The sequence below is a fragment of the Mustela putorius genome, unplaced genomic scaffold, assembly GCF_011764305.1.
Source record: "Mustela putorius furo isolate JIRA1106 unplaced genomic scaffold, ASM1176430v1.1 tig00001069_pilon_pilon_pilon, whole genome shotgun sequence".
NCBI classification, from domain to species: Eukaryota; Metazoa; Chordata; class Mammalia; order Carnivora; family Mustelidae; genus Mustela; species Mustela putorius.
Genome location: NW_025421558.1, coordinates 378,985 through 400,781, shown reverse-complemented (window position 1 = coordinate 400,781; position 21,797 = coordinate 378,985). Strand labels below are relative to the sequence as shown.

The 21,797-nt window shown below is 37.4% G+C and overlaps 1 protein-coding gene and 1 pseudogene across 3 annotated transcripts in view; both read right to left on the bottom strand.

The window, feature by feature from the left end:
• MTMR2 (myotubularin related protein 2) overlaps positions 1-19,693 on the bottom strand; it is a 123,465-nt gene extending 103,772 nt beyond the window's left edge. For 2 of the 3 annotated variants that reach the window (XM_004754546.3, XM_045087163.1), the window contains exons 1-2: positions 19,093-19,692; positions 9,691-9,761 (exon numbers count right to left, since the gene is read on the bottom strand). Coding sequence is in view for 1 of the 3 variants with exons in the window: in XM_004754545.3 (XP_004754602.1) it covers positions 19,093-19,172 (80 nt within the window). In the remaining 2 variants the exon portion in view is untranslated. Of the gene's footprint in view, positions 1-9,690; positions 9,762-19,092 lie in introns of all 3 variants that reach the window. The other variant, XM_004754545.3, reaches the window with a different exon arrangement.
• LOC123393899 lies at positions 14,444-14,511 on the bottom strand (annotated as a pseudogene).
• Positions 19,694-21,797: the final 2,104 nt, after the last annotated feature.

Genomic DNA, 21,797 nt, shown 5'->3' with positions numbered 1-21,797 from the left:
GAGTGGCTGCACCAGCTTGCATTCCCACCAACAGTGTAGGAGGGTTCCCCTTTCTCCGCATCCTTGCCAGCATCTGTCATTTCCTGATTTGTTGATTTTAGCCATTCTGACTGGTTATATCAGATCAATTAGATTTTAAGCCAAAGACTATAATAAGAGATGAGGAAGGACACTATATCATAGTCAAAGGGTCTGTCCAACAAGAAGATCTAACAATTTTAAATATCTATGCCTCCAACGTGGGAGCAGCCAACTATATAAACCAATTAATAACAAAATCAAAGAAACACATCAACAATAATACAATAATAGTAGGGGACTTTAACACTCCCCTCACTGAAATGGACAGATCATCCAAGCAAAAGATCAACAAGGAAATAAAGGCCTTAAACTTCCACATATTTCTTAGCTGTCCTGCATAAACTCTCCCCATGGAAAGACCCTCACTCAACTGCAGCAACATGAAATTTTGTTCCTCATTTTTAATTAGTGTGAGCACTTTTCTGCCAAAATCTCTAGTCCATGATCTGATTAATAAATAAAATTAAGAGGTGCCTGGGTAGCACAGTCGGTTAAGCATCTGCCTTTGGCTCAGGTCACGATCCTAGCATCCTCTCTGCTCAGTGGGAGTCTGCTTCTCTCTCTCCCTCTGTTGCTTCCCCTGCCTGTGCTCTCTCTCTTTCTGTCAAATAAATAAATTAAATATTTTTTTTTAAAAATTGAATTAAGTTATAATCATGACTCCCTTCTATTCCTATCAGTCCTTCAATGGAGGACTGATAGGAACAAAAAAAAAAAAACATTGACAAGATTAAATCTATAAACCATATATGAGAAAATTCACAGGCCCTGAATAAATAATGTATTACTGAGCCATCAAAAAAAAAAAAATCTTGCCATTTGCAATGATGCGGATGGAACTAGAGGGTACTATGCTAAGCAAAATAATTCAATCAGAGAAAGATAATTGTTAATTGATTTCACTCATATGTGGAATTTAGGAAAACAGAAGCATAGAGAAAGGGCAGGAAAAATAAAAGAAGACATACTCAGAGAGGGAGATAAACCACAAGAGGCTCTTAACCATAGGAAACAAACTAAGGGTTGCTGGAGGGAAGGGAGGGGTTCGGGATGGGGAAACAGGATGATGGGCATTAAGGAGGGCACATGATATAATGAGCACTGGGACCTATATACAACTGATGAATCACTGAACTGTACCTCTGAAACTAATAATACGCTATGTGTTAATTAATTGAATTTAAATTTTTTAAATAGTTGCAGAAAAAAATGATTCAGAATAATGGAGGGCTAAGTGTACTTTGAAACAAAAACAATCATTGTGTCTCTAAGTTGGTAAAACATTCCTGCCCTCAAGAACATGAATACCTTTATTCAGATAAGTGTGGCATGTTTAAAGAAATAAATAAATAAAACTCACACTTTAGAAATTAATCAAATTGTTATAGAAGAATATTTTCTCAAAAGCCAAACTGATCGAAAGATAACTAGCACTGTGGAATACGCATGTTAATAATACCAGTTACTCTTTATATTTATTCATAGATAGACTCCGTTTCCTAAGAGGCTCAAAATACCTCTGAGAATAAAACTATAATTGTAGTCTAATGTACTAAATTCTGATTGGTTACCAAGTCTCAGGAAGAGCAGTTAAAGACTACACCAACACGCAAACAATTTGCTTCACAAATGCATTTACCCAAATTTGCAGAGCGATGGCCCTTGTGAATGGAAAGTCACTCTCATCAGAATTCCTCCCCCTTTAACCCACTCCTCACTCCATCCTAAACCAGATTGTTCTCTTTACTCCTAATTAAAAAGATTCAAATCAATCTTATTTAAATGTTAACTTCTGGTTCCACAAAATAACCAAATGAACACACATTCACACAGAATAACAGAACTTAGGTTTACAGTGAGTAAGAATGGGACAATACAGAACATCACTAGTCATACTCTGTTTTTTAATTGCCCTGCCACTGTCTTAGCCAGAGTGACACAGTTTTCCTTCCACCGCAAGATCAAAACAGAAATCCCATCATCTGACTCTTAGTCATTCCCACACATTTACTGGTCTGCTGTTGTTGTAACAGAATGTCTTTTTCCTTTGCTACGCTAATCCTAAGAACAACGCTCCACCCTTTCCGTCTCAAAAATTCTATTTCAAAGTACAGCATTTAGGTGAACAGAGGTATACAAACTAATTATTGGTAGGGGGACAGGAATTACTCTTTAGGTGCTTTTCAAATGAGTAACATTACATAAGATAAAGTCCTCTGCATTTTTTTTAATTTTTTGTTTCAGTTGGGAGATTTTTTTTTTAAATTATAGTTATTCCTGAGAATTAATCAAGCTAAAAACTTGCAAATTAAGACAGTTATGTCCAAACAAATAAATTCTGGTACCTACTACAGCAGTATTTCATGTCTCAATACTACTAAACTTACAAGTATCACTGTTAATTCTGCAGAAGTAGAGAAATCTGCCTCGAGAGAGCAGGGTTCACCTCTAACCTCCAAATAGTCCCCTGCCTCAAAGTACCCTTCAGCTTCCTTGGAAGGATGGACACTGAAAATGTCTACCTCCAACTGGAGGTCTCGTAGCCATCTGCCCTCCTGCTCTTCCCATGTCTCCCCTCCATTTGGGGAGCAGGAACCTCCTGCGACTCCCTTATCACAGACCCCCATCTATCTCTTCCACAGACGTTCACTAACATCAACAATGTATTATGTACTGGGGACAGAGCTGAAAACAGATTCATTTTCTTCAAGGGACTTACAGTCTAATAATGAAGGTGTCAGATCTGTAAGTATCTCGCAATAGTACAGTACAGAAATGGAGGACTATAAAGGACACAACGGATATACAGAAGAGGACATAACACACAGAACAAGATGTTGAAGTGCTTAATGGCCAAAAACATAAGCTTTAGGGTCACAGAGACTTGGTTTCATCCCTTAGCAAATAGTAATTCAGGTAAATTACTTAATCTCTGTTCTTTCTTTATAAGATAAAATAATGATACTTTCTAAAGCTAAGCAAAAAAACATGATCTATATGAAGCTATTCATGCTAAATAACTGGTAGTGGTAGAAGGAGCTCAACAAATAGCATTGTGGAAATGTAAGAGTATCCTCTTCAAAAGGGAAAACAAGATGGAATGAGAAGTAAGGGTCTCCTTTTAAGAAGGAATCCATTAATTAAATTAAAATGGAGCAAAAGCACTTGGCCTTAAAAGTACTTTTCACTTAAATCTGTACTATAAACTGTCCTCATTTGATTAAGGTAACTGAATGTACAAAATTTTAAACTTAAAAAAAGAGTTTGATAAATCACTTAACAAATATCAAAGTGAAGTTTTTTATATATGTACAAATATGTTAATTTATGCTTTTATATTTTGGTTTTTATATACATACAAATATATCACATTTAGGTTTTCAGATTTTATATATTTATATGTATACACATATTACACACATACACAGAGACACACCTTATGTAACTCCAGATATAACCAAACAGAAGTCTGCCAAAAGCTTCAATCACAAAACCATTACCTGTATTTTTCAATGTAACCATTATCAAAGCACTGAACCCCTCTAGCTCTACTGGTCTGCTGGACTGTTAATGGAATTATCATTACTCTACTGTCATTCACAGTACACTTGGAGGTATTTCACAATAATAAATAGAAATATAAAATCTAAGCCTTGACAGAAGCCCTAAATATATTTATATTACTCTTACCTCTCCTGATCTAGTATTTCAAAATCCAATAAAAAAATTTCTTTCAGAAGTGAAAAAATATGTCTGAGAACTAAAGGTGCAGATAAACATACCAAGCATTATTCACTCAAAATAATCTGAAAACAAGTCACCTATCTTTTCATATATACTAGTAAACAAATGCCTCCAGAGGATTTGGGAGAGGCTGTATGTCTTTTATTTTCAGTTATTAACAATCACAGTCATTACAATAAAATCTAAACCACTTGCCTTAAACAGCTTCACTCCTTCCGCCAATTTAACTTTTCTTCAGTATTCCATGGAAAGAAATGGTTCTTTTTGAAAGGTATTCTCTTGTAAGTAATGTCCTGAGCACATACATAACATGTTTGTGCAAGAACATTAAAGAATGTGGTCTATATTCTGATTGTGAACAAGCTTTTCGAGGAATGCAAATTTGCTTTCAGTACTTACACAATGGACTACAGTGTCATAACCACTGTTCATGCTCTATTAGTCATTCTGTTCAAAACTTTATTTAAAAAATAATAAAAGGCCTGCAGTGTGTATATAACATTGAGACACAAAAGACTTATTGTCAGAATATTTGCAGGATCCCCAAAATAGAAAAACAATTACCAAAAACAAATTAATTTACAGCTTACAACGATTTTTTGAAATGCTACACCAGAGCCCTAAATTTCTTAACCAGTCTTGAGAATAAAAGACAGGACAAAATGGTCTTATCATCATGGCATCTGACTGACAGAGATGAGAGAGTACATTTCGCATTCTTCAGACAAACAAAGAGGATTTGAGCTCTGGGACAGCTGGCTCATGTTGGCATTTAGTCTGGAAAATCCCAAGGTTCTAAAGTACATGTGACCTTGGGTACAGTTTAATTTGCATTTTTGTTTTCACATCTATCAACCATATTTCCCAAAATAAAAGTCAGGGCATGTAACTTAGTAATCCAGCAGCAAGTGCAAAAAACCAGGCTGTAAAGGAAATGCCTTACATATTTCTCTTTTTTCTGCAAAGTAGTGTTTCTTCAAAGCTCTTATCTGGAAACATAAATAAAAAAAGCAAAAGCCAAAGCATTCTAGCCAAAATGAGTGTGTCTGTAGGGGATGGGGTAAAAATGGAGTCAGAGGCACCTTGAGTCCCAATGCCAATCCCTACACCCTCAGCACCCTCTTAAAAGAATTTCTCAGAACTTCTAAATCTGACTCAAACTCAGACAAGAGCTAAAATTAATTAATCCACTTATGTGGATTCATAAGTGGCCTAGAGGGGGAGAGTTATTTATATTTCAGCTTAGCTGAGAAAATGTCATACTAAACCAAAAATTGGTCACATCATTAGAACTCAAAGCGCAGGACTCTGAAATTACATTTCCTTTCAGAAACAAACACTTCCATCCCAAATTGAATATAAGGTCAGAAATACTAAAAAAGGAGAGTTGACCTAGGCAATAAATGTCTGCTCAAAAACACTTTTACCTGGACAAATGGAAAACACACAGGGAATTCATGCATTGATAAATGACCTCACATGTAATTCTCTTACCCCAACATGCTAATCTGAATTCAGTATTAAAATCAGAAAGTCACATATCCATTCTTCAAGTTATCTAGAGAGATTTTTTTTAATCCTAGAGAAAGAGAAACTAATCATTACTATTAATTGGTCATTCCTACAGTGTAATGAAATAAAACTTTTCTGCACAAACTTCAAAATTCCATAAATTAACACAGGTATTTTGTTTTGTAGTCATTAAGTTAAAACATTCAGTAGGAAAAGCATTCAATATCTCTTTCTTGTTCTAGCCTAAAAAGGTTAAACTACAAATCAAATGTATAAGCATCATTCAGTCACGTATCTCTCCATAATTTTGAAGACGCTTCCAAATTTACGAGATCGGTCAATTGTTAAAAATCATAAATCATAACAAGACACTTTTTTCTTACTTGGTTTTGCCTTTTTTCCCCTCTATCTGTATAATAAGGATGAGGAACACATCTCCCTTTTTAAACATCTTATTTAAATATTAATACCGATCATCAGCAGAGTCCTTTACAAATGTCAAAGTGCTCTCATCCATACATTATCTTTCATACACACTACCCACTCTACGGCTACCTTGCCTGATACTAAATTCTGGTTCAGTCAACCTGTATGACCTTGGGGAAGTTACTTCACCTCTCAGTTTCACCATCTACCAAGTGGGAATAATGGTAATTCCTATACTTCACAGGACCATTATGAGAATTAATATACATAAAATACTAATATACATAATATACTAATATACATAAAACACTTAAAACAGTGCCTACCACATGGTACACACTACATAGCTGTTAGCTGGGGTTTTTTTTCCTTATTGTCATCATCAATCCCCATATTTAGGCCTCACAACAATCCTGCAAAGGCAAAAAAAAAAAAAAAAAATCCTGCAAAGGCAGGATTCATTTCATTTTATCATTTTACCCTTTTCCCAGATAAGGGAATCAGGCTCACAGAAATCAAGTGACACATCCAGAGTCACAGTCCAGAAGTAGAATTAAAAAATTAAAGAACCAAGGACTGTGTTCTATCATATCACAGTATATTTTTTGAGTTTATATAGTTCAACATACTTCTAAAAGCTATAATTACTACTGTTTTAAACATTTAAAGACTCAAAAATTTTAAACAGCACACACTGGTAACCATGCTGGGAATGAGTCTTTGATCCAAAAGATACCTGCATCTCTTATTACTACTTCAAGATTAGTGACATGAGTCAGACTTCTAAAGAGAAGTATGCACTGAATAATCAGGCTGGCTGGGCCAGATGAACCTGTCATCAATTTTCCAATATTCAGAATTTCCTTTAAAGAGCAAGATGTATACCCCATGAAACTTTAAGAGTTCCATGTTACAATTCATGGTGGGCAGTGGAAAGAGAATGGCATCTACAGTCAAAGTTCCAGTTCCATCTCTTATAAGCAGGAGACAGTGGACAGTCATGTCACTTCTCTGAGCTTCAGTTACTCAGCTGTCAAATGAAGACGTACCTCATGAAGCTGCTATGAGAAACAATGGAGCTGATGTAGGTCAAACAGCGTTGTAACTACAAAAACTATACCAAAGTGTTAGCGTGACTATTAGCTACTTTGATTACACTGAGGGATAATACTGAGCATTCATTCATTCTTCCATGGAAATGGCTGAGAGAACTCTTCCAAAAAAAAATCACCCTGAGTGTATAATTTTATAAGGTGACAATCTGGATTAGATTAACATAGTGAAAGAGAAATTTAGGTAACCTGCAAAGTATCTATTCTAAAACCATGTGCTTAAAGGGGACTTAGTAAAGTCTGACCACAGGAAACAAGAGACCAAGAAACGAACATACATATTTCTCTTCCTTATTTTAAACTAAGTGATACTGACTATTTTCAATTAAGTCACAAGGAAACTCAGCAGACACATGATCATCATAGCAGCAATCATAGTACATTATATTTATGTGATATTTTACAGTTCTGAAAGCATTTCACTTATATCAGCATAGAAATATCATGTTGTTCTGTTCACTAACATATGTTAACATTCATAAAACTTTCATTCTCAGACACTCTTCAGTGTCTGAACATAAAAATGAAGGGGTTAGACTACATTAAAAAAGTTCCCTTTTAGAGCTATCATATTTATGATTTTGGGTCTGTGGCTAAAAAAGAGCAAAAAACATTTAATGGAAAGAAAATTCATTATATTTAAACTTATTAGATGAATAAGTGATTTTAAAATATCTCTTTTCTTAAATCTTATCATTAAAACATGTCTCAAAATATCCAGAAAATTGCATAATGGCATTCTATAGTTAAACTTACTAATAAATTCGAGAATTACAGAATATCTCCCAAAAACTGGATAACTACTTTTACTAACATAAGATTAAAATTCAGTAACTATCAGTATACCATATACAATACAACATAAACTATACACAATACTAAAACTAAGTTGAACTCTACAGTTCAGAAAATAATTTAGAGGGGCGCCTGGGTGGCTCAGTGGGTTAAGCCGCTGCCTTCGGCTCAGGTCATGATCTCAGGGTCCTGGGATAGAGTCCCGCATTGGGCTCTCTTCTCTGCCCAGCAGGGAGCCTGCTTCCCTCTCTCTCTCTCTCTGCCTGCCTCTCCATCTACTTGTGATCTCTTTCTGTCAAATAAAGAAAGAAAGAAAGAAAAGAAAATAATTTAGACTATTTCAGTCACTCAGAGATACTGTGACTATCAGCCATAATAATTCAGTATTAAAAATATAAAATAACTTCAATGCTTAATGTCTCTGGCTTGGTATATGAAGTATCAGATTCTGAACCAAGAAAATAAAACCACCTCTAAAAGTATCTCATAGAATCCAAGGGGGGAAAACAAAGTTTTAACATGAAGTTACTCATTACAGTTGAGCAAGAACCTACTATTTACAAAGGCTAGCTATTATCGTTTAAAAATTAAATCAAATCCCTTCTCAGAAGCATGAAACTTAAAGGCCAAGTTGGAATAGTATCGTGGTAGAGGAGAGGGGTCCTCTACTTGGATTACTGGGGTATTCCAGGACTACTAGAGCATTTTTCTACCTAGTGATTTCAAAATCAGAACAAGTAACATATCTACTAAAGAAATAGTCCATGTTTTTCATGCACAAAACTCATATATGCATTCAGTTAATTTTTTTCAATAAGAGTAACAGATTCATTGCGATTTTATATACATACAGGAAAGCTGCCTGGCCCAACAAAAGTCACTGTGTGATTTAGTGAAGTCTAGAACTGGGAGTCAGGAAATCACTTCTAACACTGATTAGCTCTGTGACTTTGGAGGAAACAACACCAATCGTCTCTGGCCTTCTAATACATACTATACCTTTGGGTAAGTTATTAAATTTCTCCAGGTCTCTTCCTGCATCTACAAACGTATAGAGTCCAAAAAGTATCTGGATTAAAGATTCTCACTTTAAGTGCAGATTCTTGGGCCCACTCTCAGTGGTTCAGAATGTTGGCGCTGGAAGCTAGAAAGCTAAATGTCTCCTAAGCACCACAGGTTACTGAAATACGCAGGTGGTCCTCAGCCACACTTAAGGTCATCACAAGTCCTAGTCACACCAGATGATCTCTAATGTCCCTAAATGTATAAAAAAGATGACACAACTCATCTCAGCACAAAGGTTTTAGGAATTCTGGATCTAGCATAATGTGTAGGCCATAGTAGATGCTAAACGAATACTTCTGGAAAGAAAGAAAGGGAGGGAGGGAGGAGGCTAGCTAGTTAAGTGGTCATATTTTTGACAAAGAAACATACAAAATGATAGTAAAATTAAAACCAAGGGGCACCTGGGTGGCTCAGTGGGTTAAAGCCTCTGCCTTCAGCTCGGGTTATGATCCCAGGGTTCTGCGATCGAGCCCCGCATTGGGCTCTCTGCTCAGCAGGGAGCCTGCTTTCCCCTCTCTCTGCCTGCCTCTCTGCCTACTTGTGATCTGTCTGTCAAATAAATAAATAAAATCTTAAAAAAAAAAAAAAAACCGAATAAAACATCAGCAGCCAAAGAGCAAAGACCTCAGTCTCTACATACATACAATTTTAAATATAAAACGAGCCGCTGTCGAACAGCAAACTACTAAAGAGAAAAAGAGAAAAAACAGTACACAGAAGCCAAAAGAATTTTAATGGAAAATTACTGGTGACTAAAACATAGCAACTGTTTACTCCGGGTAGAAGAGAACACATAATTTTAAGGACTGGGAGTTGGAATTGGGACTAAAGTTTGAAGTCACTGGTTACTCAAAGGCATAAATTTCATTTGGGATAAAAGTATATGGATTCCAGAAATATTGGTGACAATATTAACTTTTGTCCATTTTTTAATTCCATTTTCCCATTCACTTACATTATAATTTTTGAGATGTTTTATCTTCACTTCTGATGGTCTTCAAATGTCAATGGCTCTTAACACATTAACTGTAAACAAACATACAAAGGAACTTAGGGGAATTCAGATACTTAAGGAACCCTAAACTAAAGTATTCTAAATTATTCTGTAAAGCCTGTGGGGGAGGGAGCAGTGGGAGGGCTTTCATACCAGGTTTACTTGCTTCGTAATGTATCCGTTCAAAACTTAGTATCCTTCTAATGACACTATCTTCTTACTCATCAAGCAAAGAAAAAAAAGTTATCCTATCTTCTGTCAGAAGCAAAAAACATTTAAAGCCAGATTAAATTCTCTCCAAATATGGACACTCTGAACTCACTGATGTATTATTATGTCTACATTAACCTCATCCTGCTCAGCAGTGCAGCCAATCAAAGAAACTCATTTCCTTGCCACTACAACCCAACCATCCTGCCCTGGGACCACCCTCTATGTACCAATTTTGGGCCTAGACCTACAACCTGGTTTGGGCCTAGACCTAGGTCTTCAGGAATGATCAGGTCTTTACAGAGACCCTGACGTTAAACACACTTGGGTCCAAATGTCAAACTGCTCTCCCTAATCTTCAGTTTTCTCATCTGTAAAACGGAAATAATAATACTGTTTATTTTATATAATTATGATGATAATATGAGAAAATGCATATTAAGGGATTTAGCACCATGCCCAGCAAGCACTCAAAAATGTTAAGTGCTATTATTTATATTAGTATTACCAATCACAACAATGATATTAATTTACTTCTAGAACAACTGTCTACCACTTGAAAAGCAAAGTTTATCCTAGGTGTTTCTATCTTTATGCACTGCCTTTGCTTATAATGGAAGAATATTATCCAATACCAGTAACAGAGGACATCTGTATCATATAAAATTTTATTTTTGACCTTGGTGGGCATCCTGGCTCAGCTCAAGAAAATTAAGGCTTAAAATCACTAGTCTGTCTTCAGCCAAAGTTATTATTCCTTTTGTTAATACACTACCTTCTAATAAAGTTCTACTTGCAGTGACCTGTGAAAGCAATTTTGCTATGAACGGAGATTGACATATTTATGACTCATTCCTTTTAAACCCTCTGAGCCCAAAGAATAATGCCATCCCAATCCAGAGGAGACTTCTCTATCCTCTTCGACCCACTCCCAAATGATTCAACACTTATGTTTGACATTACATGCTTAAAATATTAATATTTAAGCTCAGAACCAAAAATGCATAACACATTTCTCTGAATTTTCAAATTTCTAAGTCAAAGATACAAAAGCACACACAAAATATTGGCAACAGCATTCATAAACTAACATGGCCCCAAATGGCCCGCTTTATTTCCCCTAGGGAGACCAAATCTTTAGAACTAAAATGAGAGAAAATACCTAAGTGGAACCTGAGACATATCTTCAGGGGGAGATAAAAACGTATGGATACAAGACTGGAAGCAAACTGGAAACAGCAGAGAAGTAAGCAGTGTTGGCCACCATCCTCATTACCACCACCAGTTTACACGCAATTCCTTGAGCTCTTCATATGAAATAAAAAATGAAATAGCACAGTTGATCATTCTTCATTTGATTTCCATTTGCCTTTCACTTAATGAGTTGACAATTATGGAATGTATCCCTTTTATGCTATGGTCCCTGGTTAGGATTATAAAAATCTGGCCCAAGACAATACACAAGAAAAAGTATAAAGTTAAAAAACTTGAGTTTAGAGTGCTCCAAGATACAGTTTTCTTTTCTGGTCTGCCACAATATGTCATGTCTCTCAGAGCATTTTCTACTTTGGTCACTGCTCTTGCAAGTCTAACAATGTCTCTGCTGTAAGAAGTATTGTCCACTTTAACCAGAAAATGTCTTCCTTGCTAAAATGATTCATTAATATGCTATGGAGAAGCTGCGGTCTCCAGTACCCATTCTTTAGTATTTCCTACAGACAGAACCTCTAATTTTTAGCTCAGTACAGGCTTCCCAAAAGAGACTATACATCCTAGCCTTCCCTGTGGCTAAGTACAGCAATGGAACCATGTTCTTGCCAACTAGATGTAATCTCAAAAGGCTATAATCTCAAAAAATATCCCTTAAGAAAGAAAACATGACTTTCTTCTTCCCTTCATCCTTCCTTTTGACTACAATGAATGTAACGGTTAGAGCTCCAACAGCAATTCTGGCTCATGAGATAAACTTGCAAAAAAGATTCTGTGTTCTCAATACTTCAGGTCCACTATATCAGATCAGTATGAACTGTCTCTGGGCTTCTGTACGGGAGAAAAACTAAAATAATCTATTTTACGCCACAGCTGGCTTGGATTTTCTTTTATAATCTGTTAAAGCTAAAACCTAACTTCAAAAACAATAAAATAAGAGTTTTCCAAGTATCGGTATTTAGGGGTTTTGAAGTATATAATTCAAAACATATTTTAAAAGCAAATTATTATATTGAAAACATAGCATCTGCCCTTATTTAATCTAGGCTTAAAAGTATTTGAAGAGCCCAAGAGTTAATTTCATCCAATAAGAGTCTTTGAAAAGTCATCAGTGATGGCTGCCGCGAGTAACAACGAAGCGCATAGCAGGGAAAGAGCTATGAAGGTGGTGTATTCGTGGTCTACAGTGATGGCACCAGTGGCACACACACAGAAGCACAGTAAGAGGAACAGCACAATTAGTTCTGTATAATAAAATTACAGGAAAGGGAACAAGAGATTATTATTTTCATTAAGAGAGCATCTTCTCTAGTCCTTTTGATTTTAATAACTTTGTACCAATCTTTTTTTTCAATAGTTCCATTTTTAACCTGACTTCCTGTGGGAAGCAGGCTTATAAAATCACTCCCTATCCTTGACCAAGAACTCTCAATAGTTTTTAATCCTATCCACAGATTTAACTAAATCAAACAATGGGACAGAGCTAGCAAATGCTTTACCTATTCAAAACTAATTTTCTTAAAAAGAAAAAAATACTCTTTATTAAAATGTGCAGAATTTCCACTGGTCAAGTCCTGAATCACATGCAACCTTTGGCCCTGGTGATTTTGAATACAATAGCATGAACTTGGCAGCTTTACAAAATAAGCTTACTGATTTCTGGACATCTGTATCTGGGTTATTTCCTTCCCTTGGGCGTAATCCAGACTTTACTGGTTCAGGTGATGGCTTCCTGGAATTACTTATTTATAATATATTTTTTTAATTTGTTACCACTAATGGATTTCACCAAGGACCTTTAAAAAAAAAAAAAAAAGATTTATTTATTTGAGAGAGAGGGTGTGCACGTGTGAGTGGGGGAGAGGCAAAGGGAAAGAAAGAATGGCAAACAGACTCCCTGCTGAGCACAGAGTCCCACACAGGGCTCAATCTCATGACCCTAAGATCATGATCCCACTTGAAACGGAGAGTTGGGACACTTAACCGACTTAGTCACCCAGGCGCCCCAAGGACCAATTTTTAAGAAAGGACCTAAAACATGTATTCCTGATGTGTTACTCTTAACTGAAAAGAAAAAAACCTCAGGAAATTTCCTAAAGCTCAGATATCATAAATCCCTAAAAAATAACTTTGACCTTTCACTACTTCAATATTTCTACAAAAATGCTTTCAAGTAATAGGCTAATGGTAGATTTAACACACACCTTAAATGAGTCTGTTTCAACAAATATTGGTGGAGATACTAGAAAAAAAATAATAAAAGACATAAGGCAGTGGTTCTCAAACTCTAATTTTAGTTGAGGATCACTTGGAGGACTTGTTAAAACAAACTGCAGGCTCCACTGCCAGAGTGTTTTATCCAGTTGCATCTGAGGTAGGACCAGGGAATCTATATTTTTAACAAACCCCCAAAAGATGCTGATGCTACTGATCTGGGAACTACTGAACTACATTAATAGAAGACTACTGATGGCAGCATAAAGAGGAAAGAAAAAAACACGTATGGAACCCAATCTCAGTTTCAAAGTACACTTGTATACTTTTGACTAGTAATTAATCTTTTTAAATTTTCTTTAATCTTTTTAAATTTTCTTTCAGAAAAATCTACACAGTTATTACTCAAGTTCACAATAATATTGGCTCTTACCTGACAAAACTTGAAAGTTCTTTTAGGGTCCTGGAATAATGAAATACAAAATAACTAAGTATGTCCAATGTCTGACGCAAGGTCCTAATTATACTGCGGGGGTTGGAAATTCAACCTTTAAGTTTCATTTAGTTCTGTAACTAGTTTCTACCATTAATTCTGGCCAGCTGCCTCAGAAGATATGCCAAGAGTCACAAAGGGAGTAGGTAAAAATGTGTGATTGGCACAAATCCATCACCACTACTGGAAAACAACCCAAAAGCACATTTCCTACCAACATATCAGCTCTAAGTGACCTTGAGGCTGATACCAGAGATGAAACCTTAAAAAAATGTGATTCAGAAATCTTAAAAACTCTTCTTCCTTTTCAGACAATAAGTACTATCAAAATTCATGGAAACAACCAGGATTTGCTGTTTTCAGATGTTAATTTTAAAGGAAGACATCAACTTAAAAATGTATTTAGCTAAAGACTACTTTTTTGAGTATATTCAGTGTACCACACTTTGATTGTTTTGTCTAAGTTAAATGTAAGTATATACATATAAACACATAAATGTAAATGTAAAGAATTTATAGACTAGAACTCAACTGATAAGCCAACATAATCTGAGACAAACAAGTGGTGCCCAGAATAACTGCAGCATATGAGGGTATATAAAAGATGAAAGGAACAGGTATTACACTTGATCTTAGCCAAAAGGCCAAGAAGCAAAGAGAGAAACAGGTATTAAACAAAAGTCTGACAAGGTAAGTTAGACAAGAGACCAAAATAATCAAGAGTAGCAGATGGAAAAGTAGGCAGGCTAAAGGAACACAATGTTGTGAAAATATATTACTGGGCACAGAAAAGATAATGTAGCCAATAAAATCAGCTCAATGTATCAACAGGCTTCATGCAAGATGAGCTTTAACTTGAAGCTATGTCTTTATGGGCCAAATTCAACATAGGAAAACCCTTTTTAATCCTTTGAATGGAGACTGCAAATAAAAGAGCAGTGAACGTTGAACATGTCTTTATTCAACACTTACTAGACACCTATTTGGCACTAGATATATTAGCATGTGACTATGCAGAGTAAAAAATTAACAAGAAACCCACTCAGGCAGTACATTTTATAACACTGTATAAACTGAAAAACAAAAAATGGAAAACCAGCCTAAGAAGACAGAAATAGTACCAATATACTGACAAATCCTGCTGTAGAACTTATACAATTCTAAGGCTCAGGCCTACCCTAGCTATTATACCTAGCCTACAGTACTGCTTTATCTCTATTCTATATAAATCATACTTATGTCAAGAATCAGAGTCAGGGCAACAAGAATTAAATTATGGAATACAGCCAGATTAACAGTGTGCTGAAGTGAATTTTTTCACAACTCTCTCTCTGGGGCTGGACGCACTGAAGGACAGACAACAGGGGATACACAGAGGGGCTGCATAGCTCACTGAAGTAGACTAACACAAAGTAAGATTCACCAAAGAAAATTACTTTTTTTAAGGATGCAGGATGACAGGAGAGCCTGAGTGACTCAGTGGGTTAAAGCCTCTGCCTTCACTTCAGGTCATGATCCCTGGGATTGAGCCCTGTGGACTGGGCTCTCTGCTCAGCAGGGAGCCTGCTTCCTCCTCTCTCTCTGCCTGCCTCTCTGTCTACTTGTGATCTCTGTCTGTCAAATAAATAAATAAATAAATAATTTTTAAAAGGATGCAGGATGACATAACTATAGCTGATTAGGAAACTGCTATCTGGATATCATATTTTAAAAAAATAAAATCACTCCTTCCTGGAGAAAAGCATTAAGCTTATGATGACCTAGAAGGCAAAGCCAGAAGCAATAGCAACTCTGAGATGACCACAAATATAGACACATAGATACACAGACAGACATATCAAGACTCAATATATATTTAAAAATGTTACTTATGAGAGAGAGAGAACGTGTGTGCCCTGGGGGGAGGGACTGAGGGAGAGGGAGGAGAGAATCTCAAGCGGACTGAGTTAATGAGCATGGAGCCTGACTCCAGGCTCAATCCCAAGACCCCAAGATCATGACCTGAGCTGAAACCAAGAGTCGGACATTCAACTGACTGAGCCACCCAGGTGCCACAAGCCTCAACTTGAGTTTAGTGTGAACTAGAGACCCCACAAAAGCCTGTCACCCAACTTCAATGGAGTGTGTCCTTTTCAAAAAAACAGTGGGCAACCAGAAGGATTAGTGTATAATTTTTCAGACTTATATTCTTATTTCCCAGAAAAGTATAAAACAACTTACAAATTAGCACATTTAAATATAATATTTAAACTGAATTAATCTAATAGAAGTACTTGAAGAAATTAGATAAGCATATATTACCAAGTTCAGTCATATATTTGACTGAAGTCTTTTTGCTGAATTGAAGAGAAACATGCAGTTACATAGTTTGCATTTTCAAACAAATAGGAAGCACACTTTTTTGCATAAATAATTCTTCTTGGAGATAAACATAGCAGATATTTTTGTCAATCTAGTGTGTAAAAGACATATGGGAACACAATGAACATACTAGTATTGTACAGTTAGTTTTGAAACAAATTCACATGGCAATTTCCTAATTGAAAAATTGAAAATTTGAAATGAAAATTTCCTAATTGTAAAAAACAGAAGGGATAAAAATAAACTACAATTTAAAAACAACATTTCCACAAAAGGCTGAGACAATACAATCCACACATCGATATTTTGCTTTATCATAGACTTCAAGTAAAAACTCAAACAACTGGATAGCCACTTAGCATAGCTATTGGAATCATGGTTGTCTACCCTGCCTCTGCATTTGGATCCTCTATAATTGTTGTTTGCCTAGATTAATTTTAAATTTAAGGTAACAAGTGCTTACAATGCACTTGTTGATCAACCAGGTGTAATGATTCATAAAATAAAAGACATGAAAAAATTCAGCAGGGTGAATTCTACATAGCAGACATTCAATAAATGTAGTTTTTTCTACCTTCCAGAGGAAAGGAATGAAAGCTGGCATTCTCCTATGGAAAGTAGATCATACTTATTTTTTTGTCCAGAGAGGATGAGGCTAAAATATTCTAGTGAAAACTCTTTGAAGGAGTTAGTTTTTTTTTTTTCAAATTCATATGTTAGTAATGTAATTTTTTAATTAAGAATTAGAAAGCACATATAAACTTTAAAGTTACTGGGCTTTCTTGGGGGGGAATTAAATGTGCTTAGGTGGCACAATTAGGAAGTTAATTTGTAATAACAGACATTTATTTAATATAATTTCAAAAATCTATAAAGGGAATATCTTAGTAATTGATAAGAAGGTATCATAATCACTATTGTCATTGAATAGTCTAGAATGATAGAACTTTAGAGCACCAAGGGACCTTACAGATCCCTCGAAGATCTGTATAAAGACCAACTTCTTTATTTTGAAAGATGAGAAAACTGCAGACTAGAAAGGTTCAATGATACAAACCAAAAAGCTAGCAGAGCCAGGGACTTTTAAGAGCCTGAGCCTCTTAACTTCCAGCACCTTCTTCATTCTAAAAGACTGTGCTGCCTCCTGTGGTTCCAAATTCTATTGCTTGAATTAGATTACTGGCTCCTTCATTTGTTTTCTTTACATTCTATTCTGAACCATAGCTGCCATTCGTAACTTCCCTATAAAATTACAATTCCAACCTGTTTTCTGCATAATTTTACAGCTGAGAATGTAAATCCTCCGCTTTCTATATTTCAGAGTAATAAACATAAAACTTTTAAATACCTAAAACAAAAGTACAGTATATGTGATTGAATGCAAAGAAAAATTCTCCTCCCCTGGATAATTACATGTACAGATTCAAAAAGATATTTAGCACTCTAACATGCAGGGTCTTTGTTAAATGCTGAACATAGAAGATAAGATATAGTCCTTGTCCTCAAGTAGAAAAGTCAATTAAACCAACAATTACAGGGGCACCTGGGTGGCTCGGTGGGTTAGGCCTCTGCCTTTGGCCCAGGTCGTGATCCCGGGGTCCTGGGATCCAGCCCCTTGTCGGGCTCTCTGCTCAGCGGGGAGCCTGCTTCCCCTCCTCTCTCTGCCTGCCTCTCTGCCTACTTGTGATCTCTGTCTGTCAAATAAATAAATAAAATCTTTAAAAAAAAATAATTACACTGTTTGTTAAGAACTCTGAAAAAGGTGTGGGCAGGCTGCTATGAGTGCTTTAGGAAGAGAATCTAATTTATAATGACAGAATCAGCTAATAATTTCCCATATGGTCTGAGCAGTAATAGGAAAACATAGCTGTGTCACCCAAATTTAGTGGGGTCCAAAATGAATTAAAAGAGAGAAACTTCTCTTTATTCAGAGGAAAATGAAATTTGTGTTTTCACACAGATTAGTATCCAATAACTCTTTAATAATAATTGACTATTTTTTTATGGAAAAGAACCTGATTTCATTGTAGCTATATAACAAATACAGGTCCTCTATTATTTCTTCCATCATTATTTTAAAACCAAAAGGGAAATATTCATCTAAAACATGTCTAGTTAATATTCACAACAGCTGTCTACAAAACTGCATACTAAAGTCCTTCTCAACATTGGGGGTGGGGGGTGGGAATCTGGTACAAGAGAAATAACCAGGAGAATCAGTAGCCCAAGAAGGAAGAAAACTACCACTCATTATTCACTCGGGGTTAAGGACTGCTCAGATTCCTAGATAATTATTTTCAGCTGGAAGATTTGGAAAAAAGACGTACAGTGGGAATTTTTATTTACATTTTTAAGGCGAAATGGGGGGAAGGGGTCAGAGTATAGGGAAAATCATTAAAGACATAAGGAAGTGAAGTGATGGAAAAAGAGGAAAGGGTGGGCAAGAGTCCCAAAATCAAAGGCACACGGACAGATGGAATAAAGACTGGAGAACTGTTTGGAAAAGTGTATAGTAAAGAAAGGCAGAGAGGAAATGAGGGGTGGTGGCTGGGGCGGGGGTGGGGGGTTGTCCAAAAAAATAATCCGAGAGGTAATGAGAAACAAGAGAAATCAATGAACTGGGGCTGCCTCAACCAGGGATAAACCAAGATCGTTGTAAGTCGAGTCACCGATGAAGCAGCAGTGAGTTTTAACCTCCGGTTTTCCCAGCCTCTAAACCCCGAAGAGGGAGGAAGAAGTGGCTCCCAAGTCGCAGGAAAGGAATTTCGGCGCAGCCTTCGGGAAGCAAGTCCAAGAGCGGGGGCACCATCCAGTGGGTCCCCGGCCTCTCTCCATCCCTCTCGGGCGCTGGGCGGGGCCCTGGGCATCCTGGTTACCTGGACAGGGAATCCACGCTGGGCGGCCGCGCTGCGGCCGGCTGGGAGCCAAGACTCTCGCAGCTCGAGCTCTTCTCCATGGCGCGGCGGGGGCAGCAGGAGGGAAAGGCTGAAGCGACCTCCGCGGCGGCGGGGCGGGAGCAGCGGAGGGCGGAGTGCGCCGGACCGAGGCCGCGGTCAGGCTAGCGCCGGCCCGGGAGGGAGACCGGAAGCGGCCATGTTCCCCCAGACTGCACCGCGCCCGGGGGCTGCCGAGGCGCGGGAGGACCCCGCGGCTCCCCTCCGACTGCGGCCCCGACGCGCTGCGCTCTTTACGTGCGCTCGCGGCGTGCCCCGCGCTGCCTCTGGGCTCTGGGAAAGGGAGGTGCCCTTCCCGGCGTGAGAGGTTCTCCTGCTGCGGGGGTCGGGGCCTGGGGGAGTGCGGACGAGGACCCCACAGGAGGAGGGAGAATTTCAGAAGTAGAGAGAAATAGGGAATACTAGGGACGAGGGTCTTCAAAAAAAAAAAAGGAAAGAAAGGGACAAGGATCTTAGGAATGGGGGTGACTGAGACAGGAATAGGGAAGAAGACCGGGTAGTAGAGGAGTGCGGGCGAACCTGGGGATGAAGGGGCGGAAAGGACATGGGGCGGGGCTCGAAGAAGGGAAGAGAACCTAGGGAAACAACGGATGAGGATACTAGAGATGGCAAAGTGTTCGCCAGATTTGGGGCTGAAAATAATAATTAAATAATTATCAAATAGTGATTAAAAGTTGCTTTAACCAGCCAGACAGGAATTCAAATCCTGCCTCTGCCGGTCGCTTGCAGCATAACCCAAGGTTTTTGTTGTTGTTGTTGTTTTTTTTAAGATTTTATTTATTTTACAGAGAGAGAGATCACAAGTAGGCAGAGAGGCAGGCAGAGAGAGAGAGGAGGAAGCAGGCTCCCTGCTGAGCAGAGAGTCCGATGCGATGCGGGGCATGATCCCAGGACCCTGAGATCATGACCTGAGCCAAAGGCAGCAGCTTAACCCACTGAGTCACCCAGGCACCCCTAACCCAAGGTATTGAACATCAGCTTCCTTACCTGTAAAATAGGAAAAATAATAACTTCACAGATTAGATGAAATAATACATGTGAAATGCTTAAATTTTGGCTCATAGTAAGCACGCAAATATTAGCTGTTTATATTACTATCTACTTCATAAGGGTTGTAAGGATGTGCTGTGTTAATGCATATAAACGCTTTCTAATACAACTTCAAAAATGATAGGTATAGAGCAGGAATATAGAGGGAGGGTGGCAGAGAAGTAAGAAGTGATTGGTATGGGAAAGGTAGTGGAGAAAGTACAAGACAGAAAGGGAAAAAATTAATGCTCCTCATAATATCGTCATTACATCACCAGCCCAGCATTGTAGAAAGGACCCTAGAAAAGCAGAAATTTTCAGCCCTGCTCTGATTCGAATGGAAGTCTCTGTGGCCTGGCAGTGTGTAGGGGCAAAGCACAGGCGTTAGTCCATTGAACACAAGGAGGTATGGAAGAGGAAAATGGGAACTAATATGCAAAAAGAATTAGACACATACACTATTGTATGTTGTGGTGTTGGATAGAGAACAAACTCTAGCACTCTTCCCTGCCCTCTCAAATTCCCCTGCAGAGCAGGAAGGGAGGGTAGAGAAAAACTGTGATAAGAGAATAGGCATTGGGTGAAGGGGAAATGCTTCTGCTGGTAATTTTCTGTTATGGAAGACATAGGAAGGACAAAAGGAGGGCATAAAGAAATTTTTCTGAGACAATCACAGTTACCTCACGTCTGAAGTATAAAATGATGCAAAAATTATTTCTGTAGAAAAAAAATAACAATGAATCATTTAAAAAAAAAAACCTTGCTAGGATAAGTAGAATTATGTTCATTTAAACTAGATTTAATGATGTTTTAAGAAAATCTTAAAATATAGGGTTGGTGAAATAATGACTTGCAAGTACGTTCCCTAAAAGAACAACCTAACCTAGTTTTGTTCAGCATATTTATTAAAATGTTTTTAAGCACAAAAGTCTTTACCTTTCCATTCCATTCTCCAGCTTGCAAGGATAGGATGGCAGCTGATAGTTTTTATTTATATAGTTTTTAAAAAGGCCTTTAACTGTACTCCTCTAATAGGCAAAGACAATAGGCATTAGAAACACTTAACAAGCATAAACATCTACAACGATTCATAAAGAATTTGCTTATTGATTCCTGATTTCTACCTGCCTGAAGGTAGAAAATGCTGACTCACTTGTCACCTGATACTAGGACATAGATTTTTCTAGGCTAGGTTTGGTGAATACTGATGAGGGAAACCCAAGCACTCTCTACAGCCCAGTTGTTTCTAGGACTGTGTTAATAGAGCACTTGAAATCATCTGCCTAATGATGTAATAATTTGTATATGAGTCTATCTGGGGATTAATAACAATACTGCAGGGCACCTGGCTGGTTCAGTTAGTAAAGCATGAGACTCTTGGTCTTGGGGTTATGAATTCAAGCCCCGTTGGGTGAGGCAATTACTTAAAAATAAAAATCAAATAAAGTTAGTGTAGAAATTTTAGAACCAGGCAAATCTGAATTGGGATCCTGACTCTGTCACATACTTGCTCTATGATTTCAATTAAGTTGCTTCTCCAACACGGCTTTCTCATCCCTAAAATGGGAATAAAAATATCCACATAAAATAATTGTTTT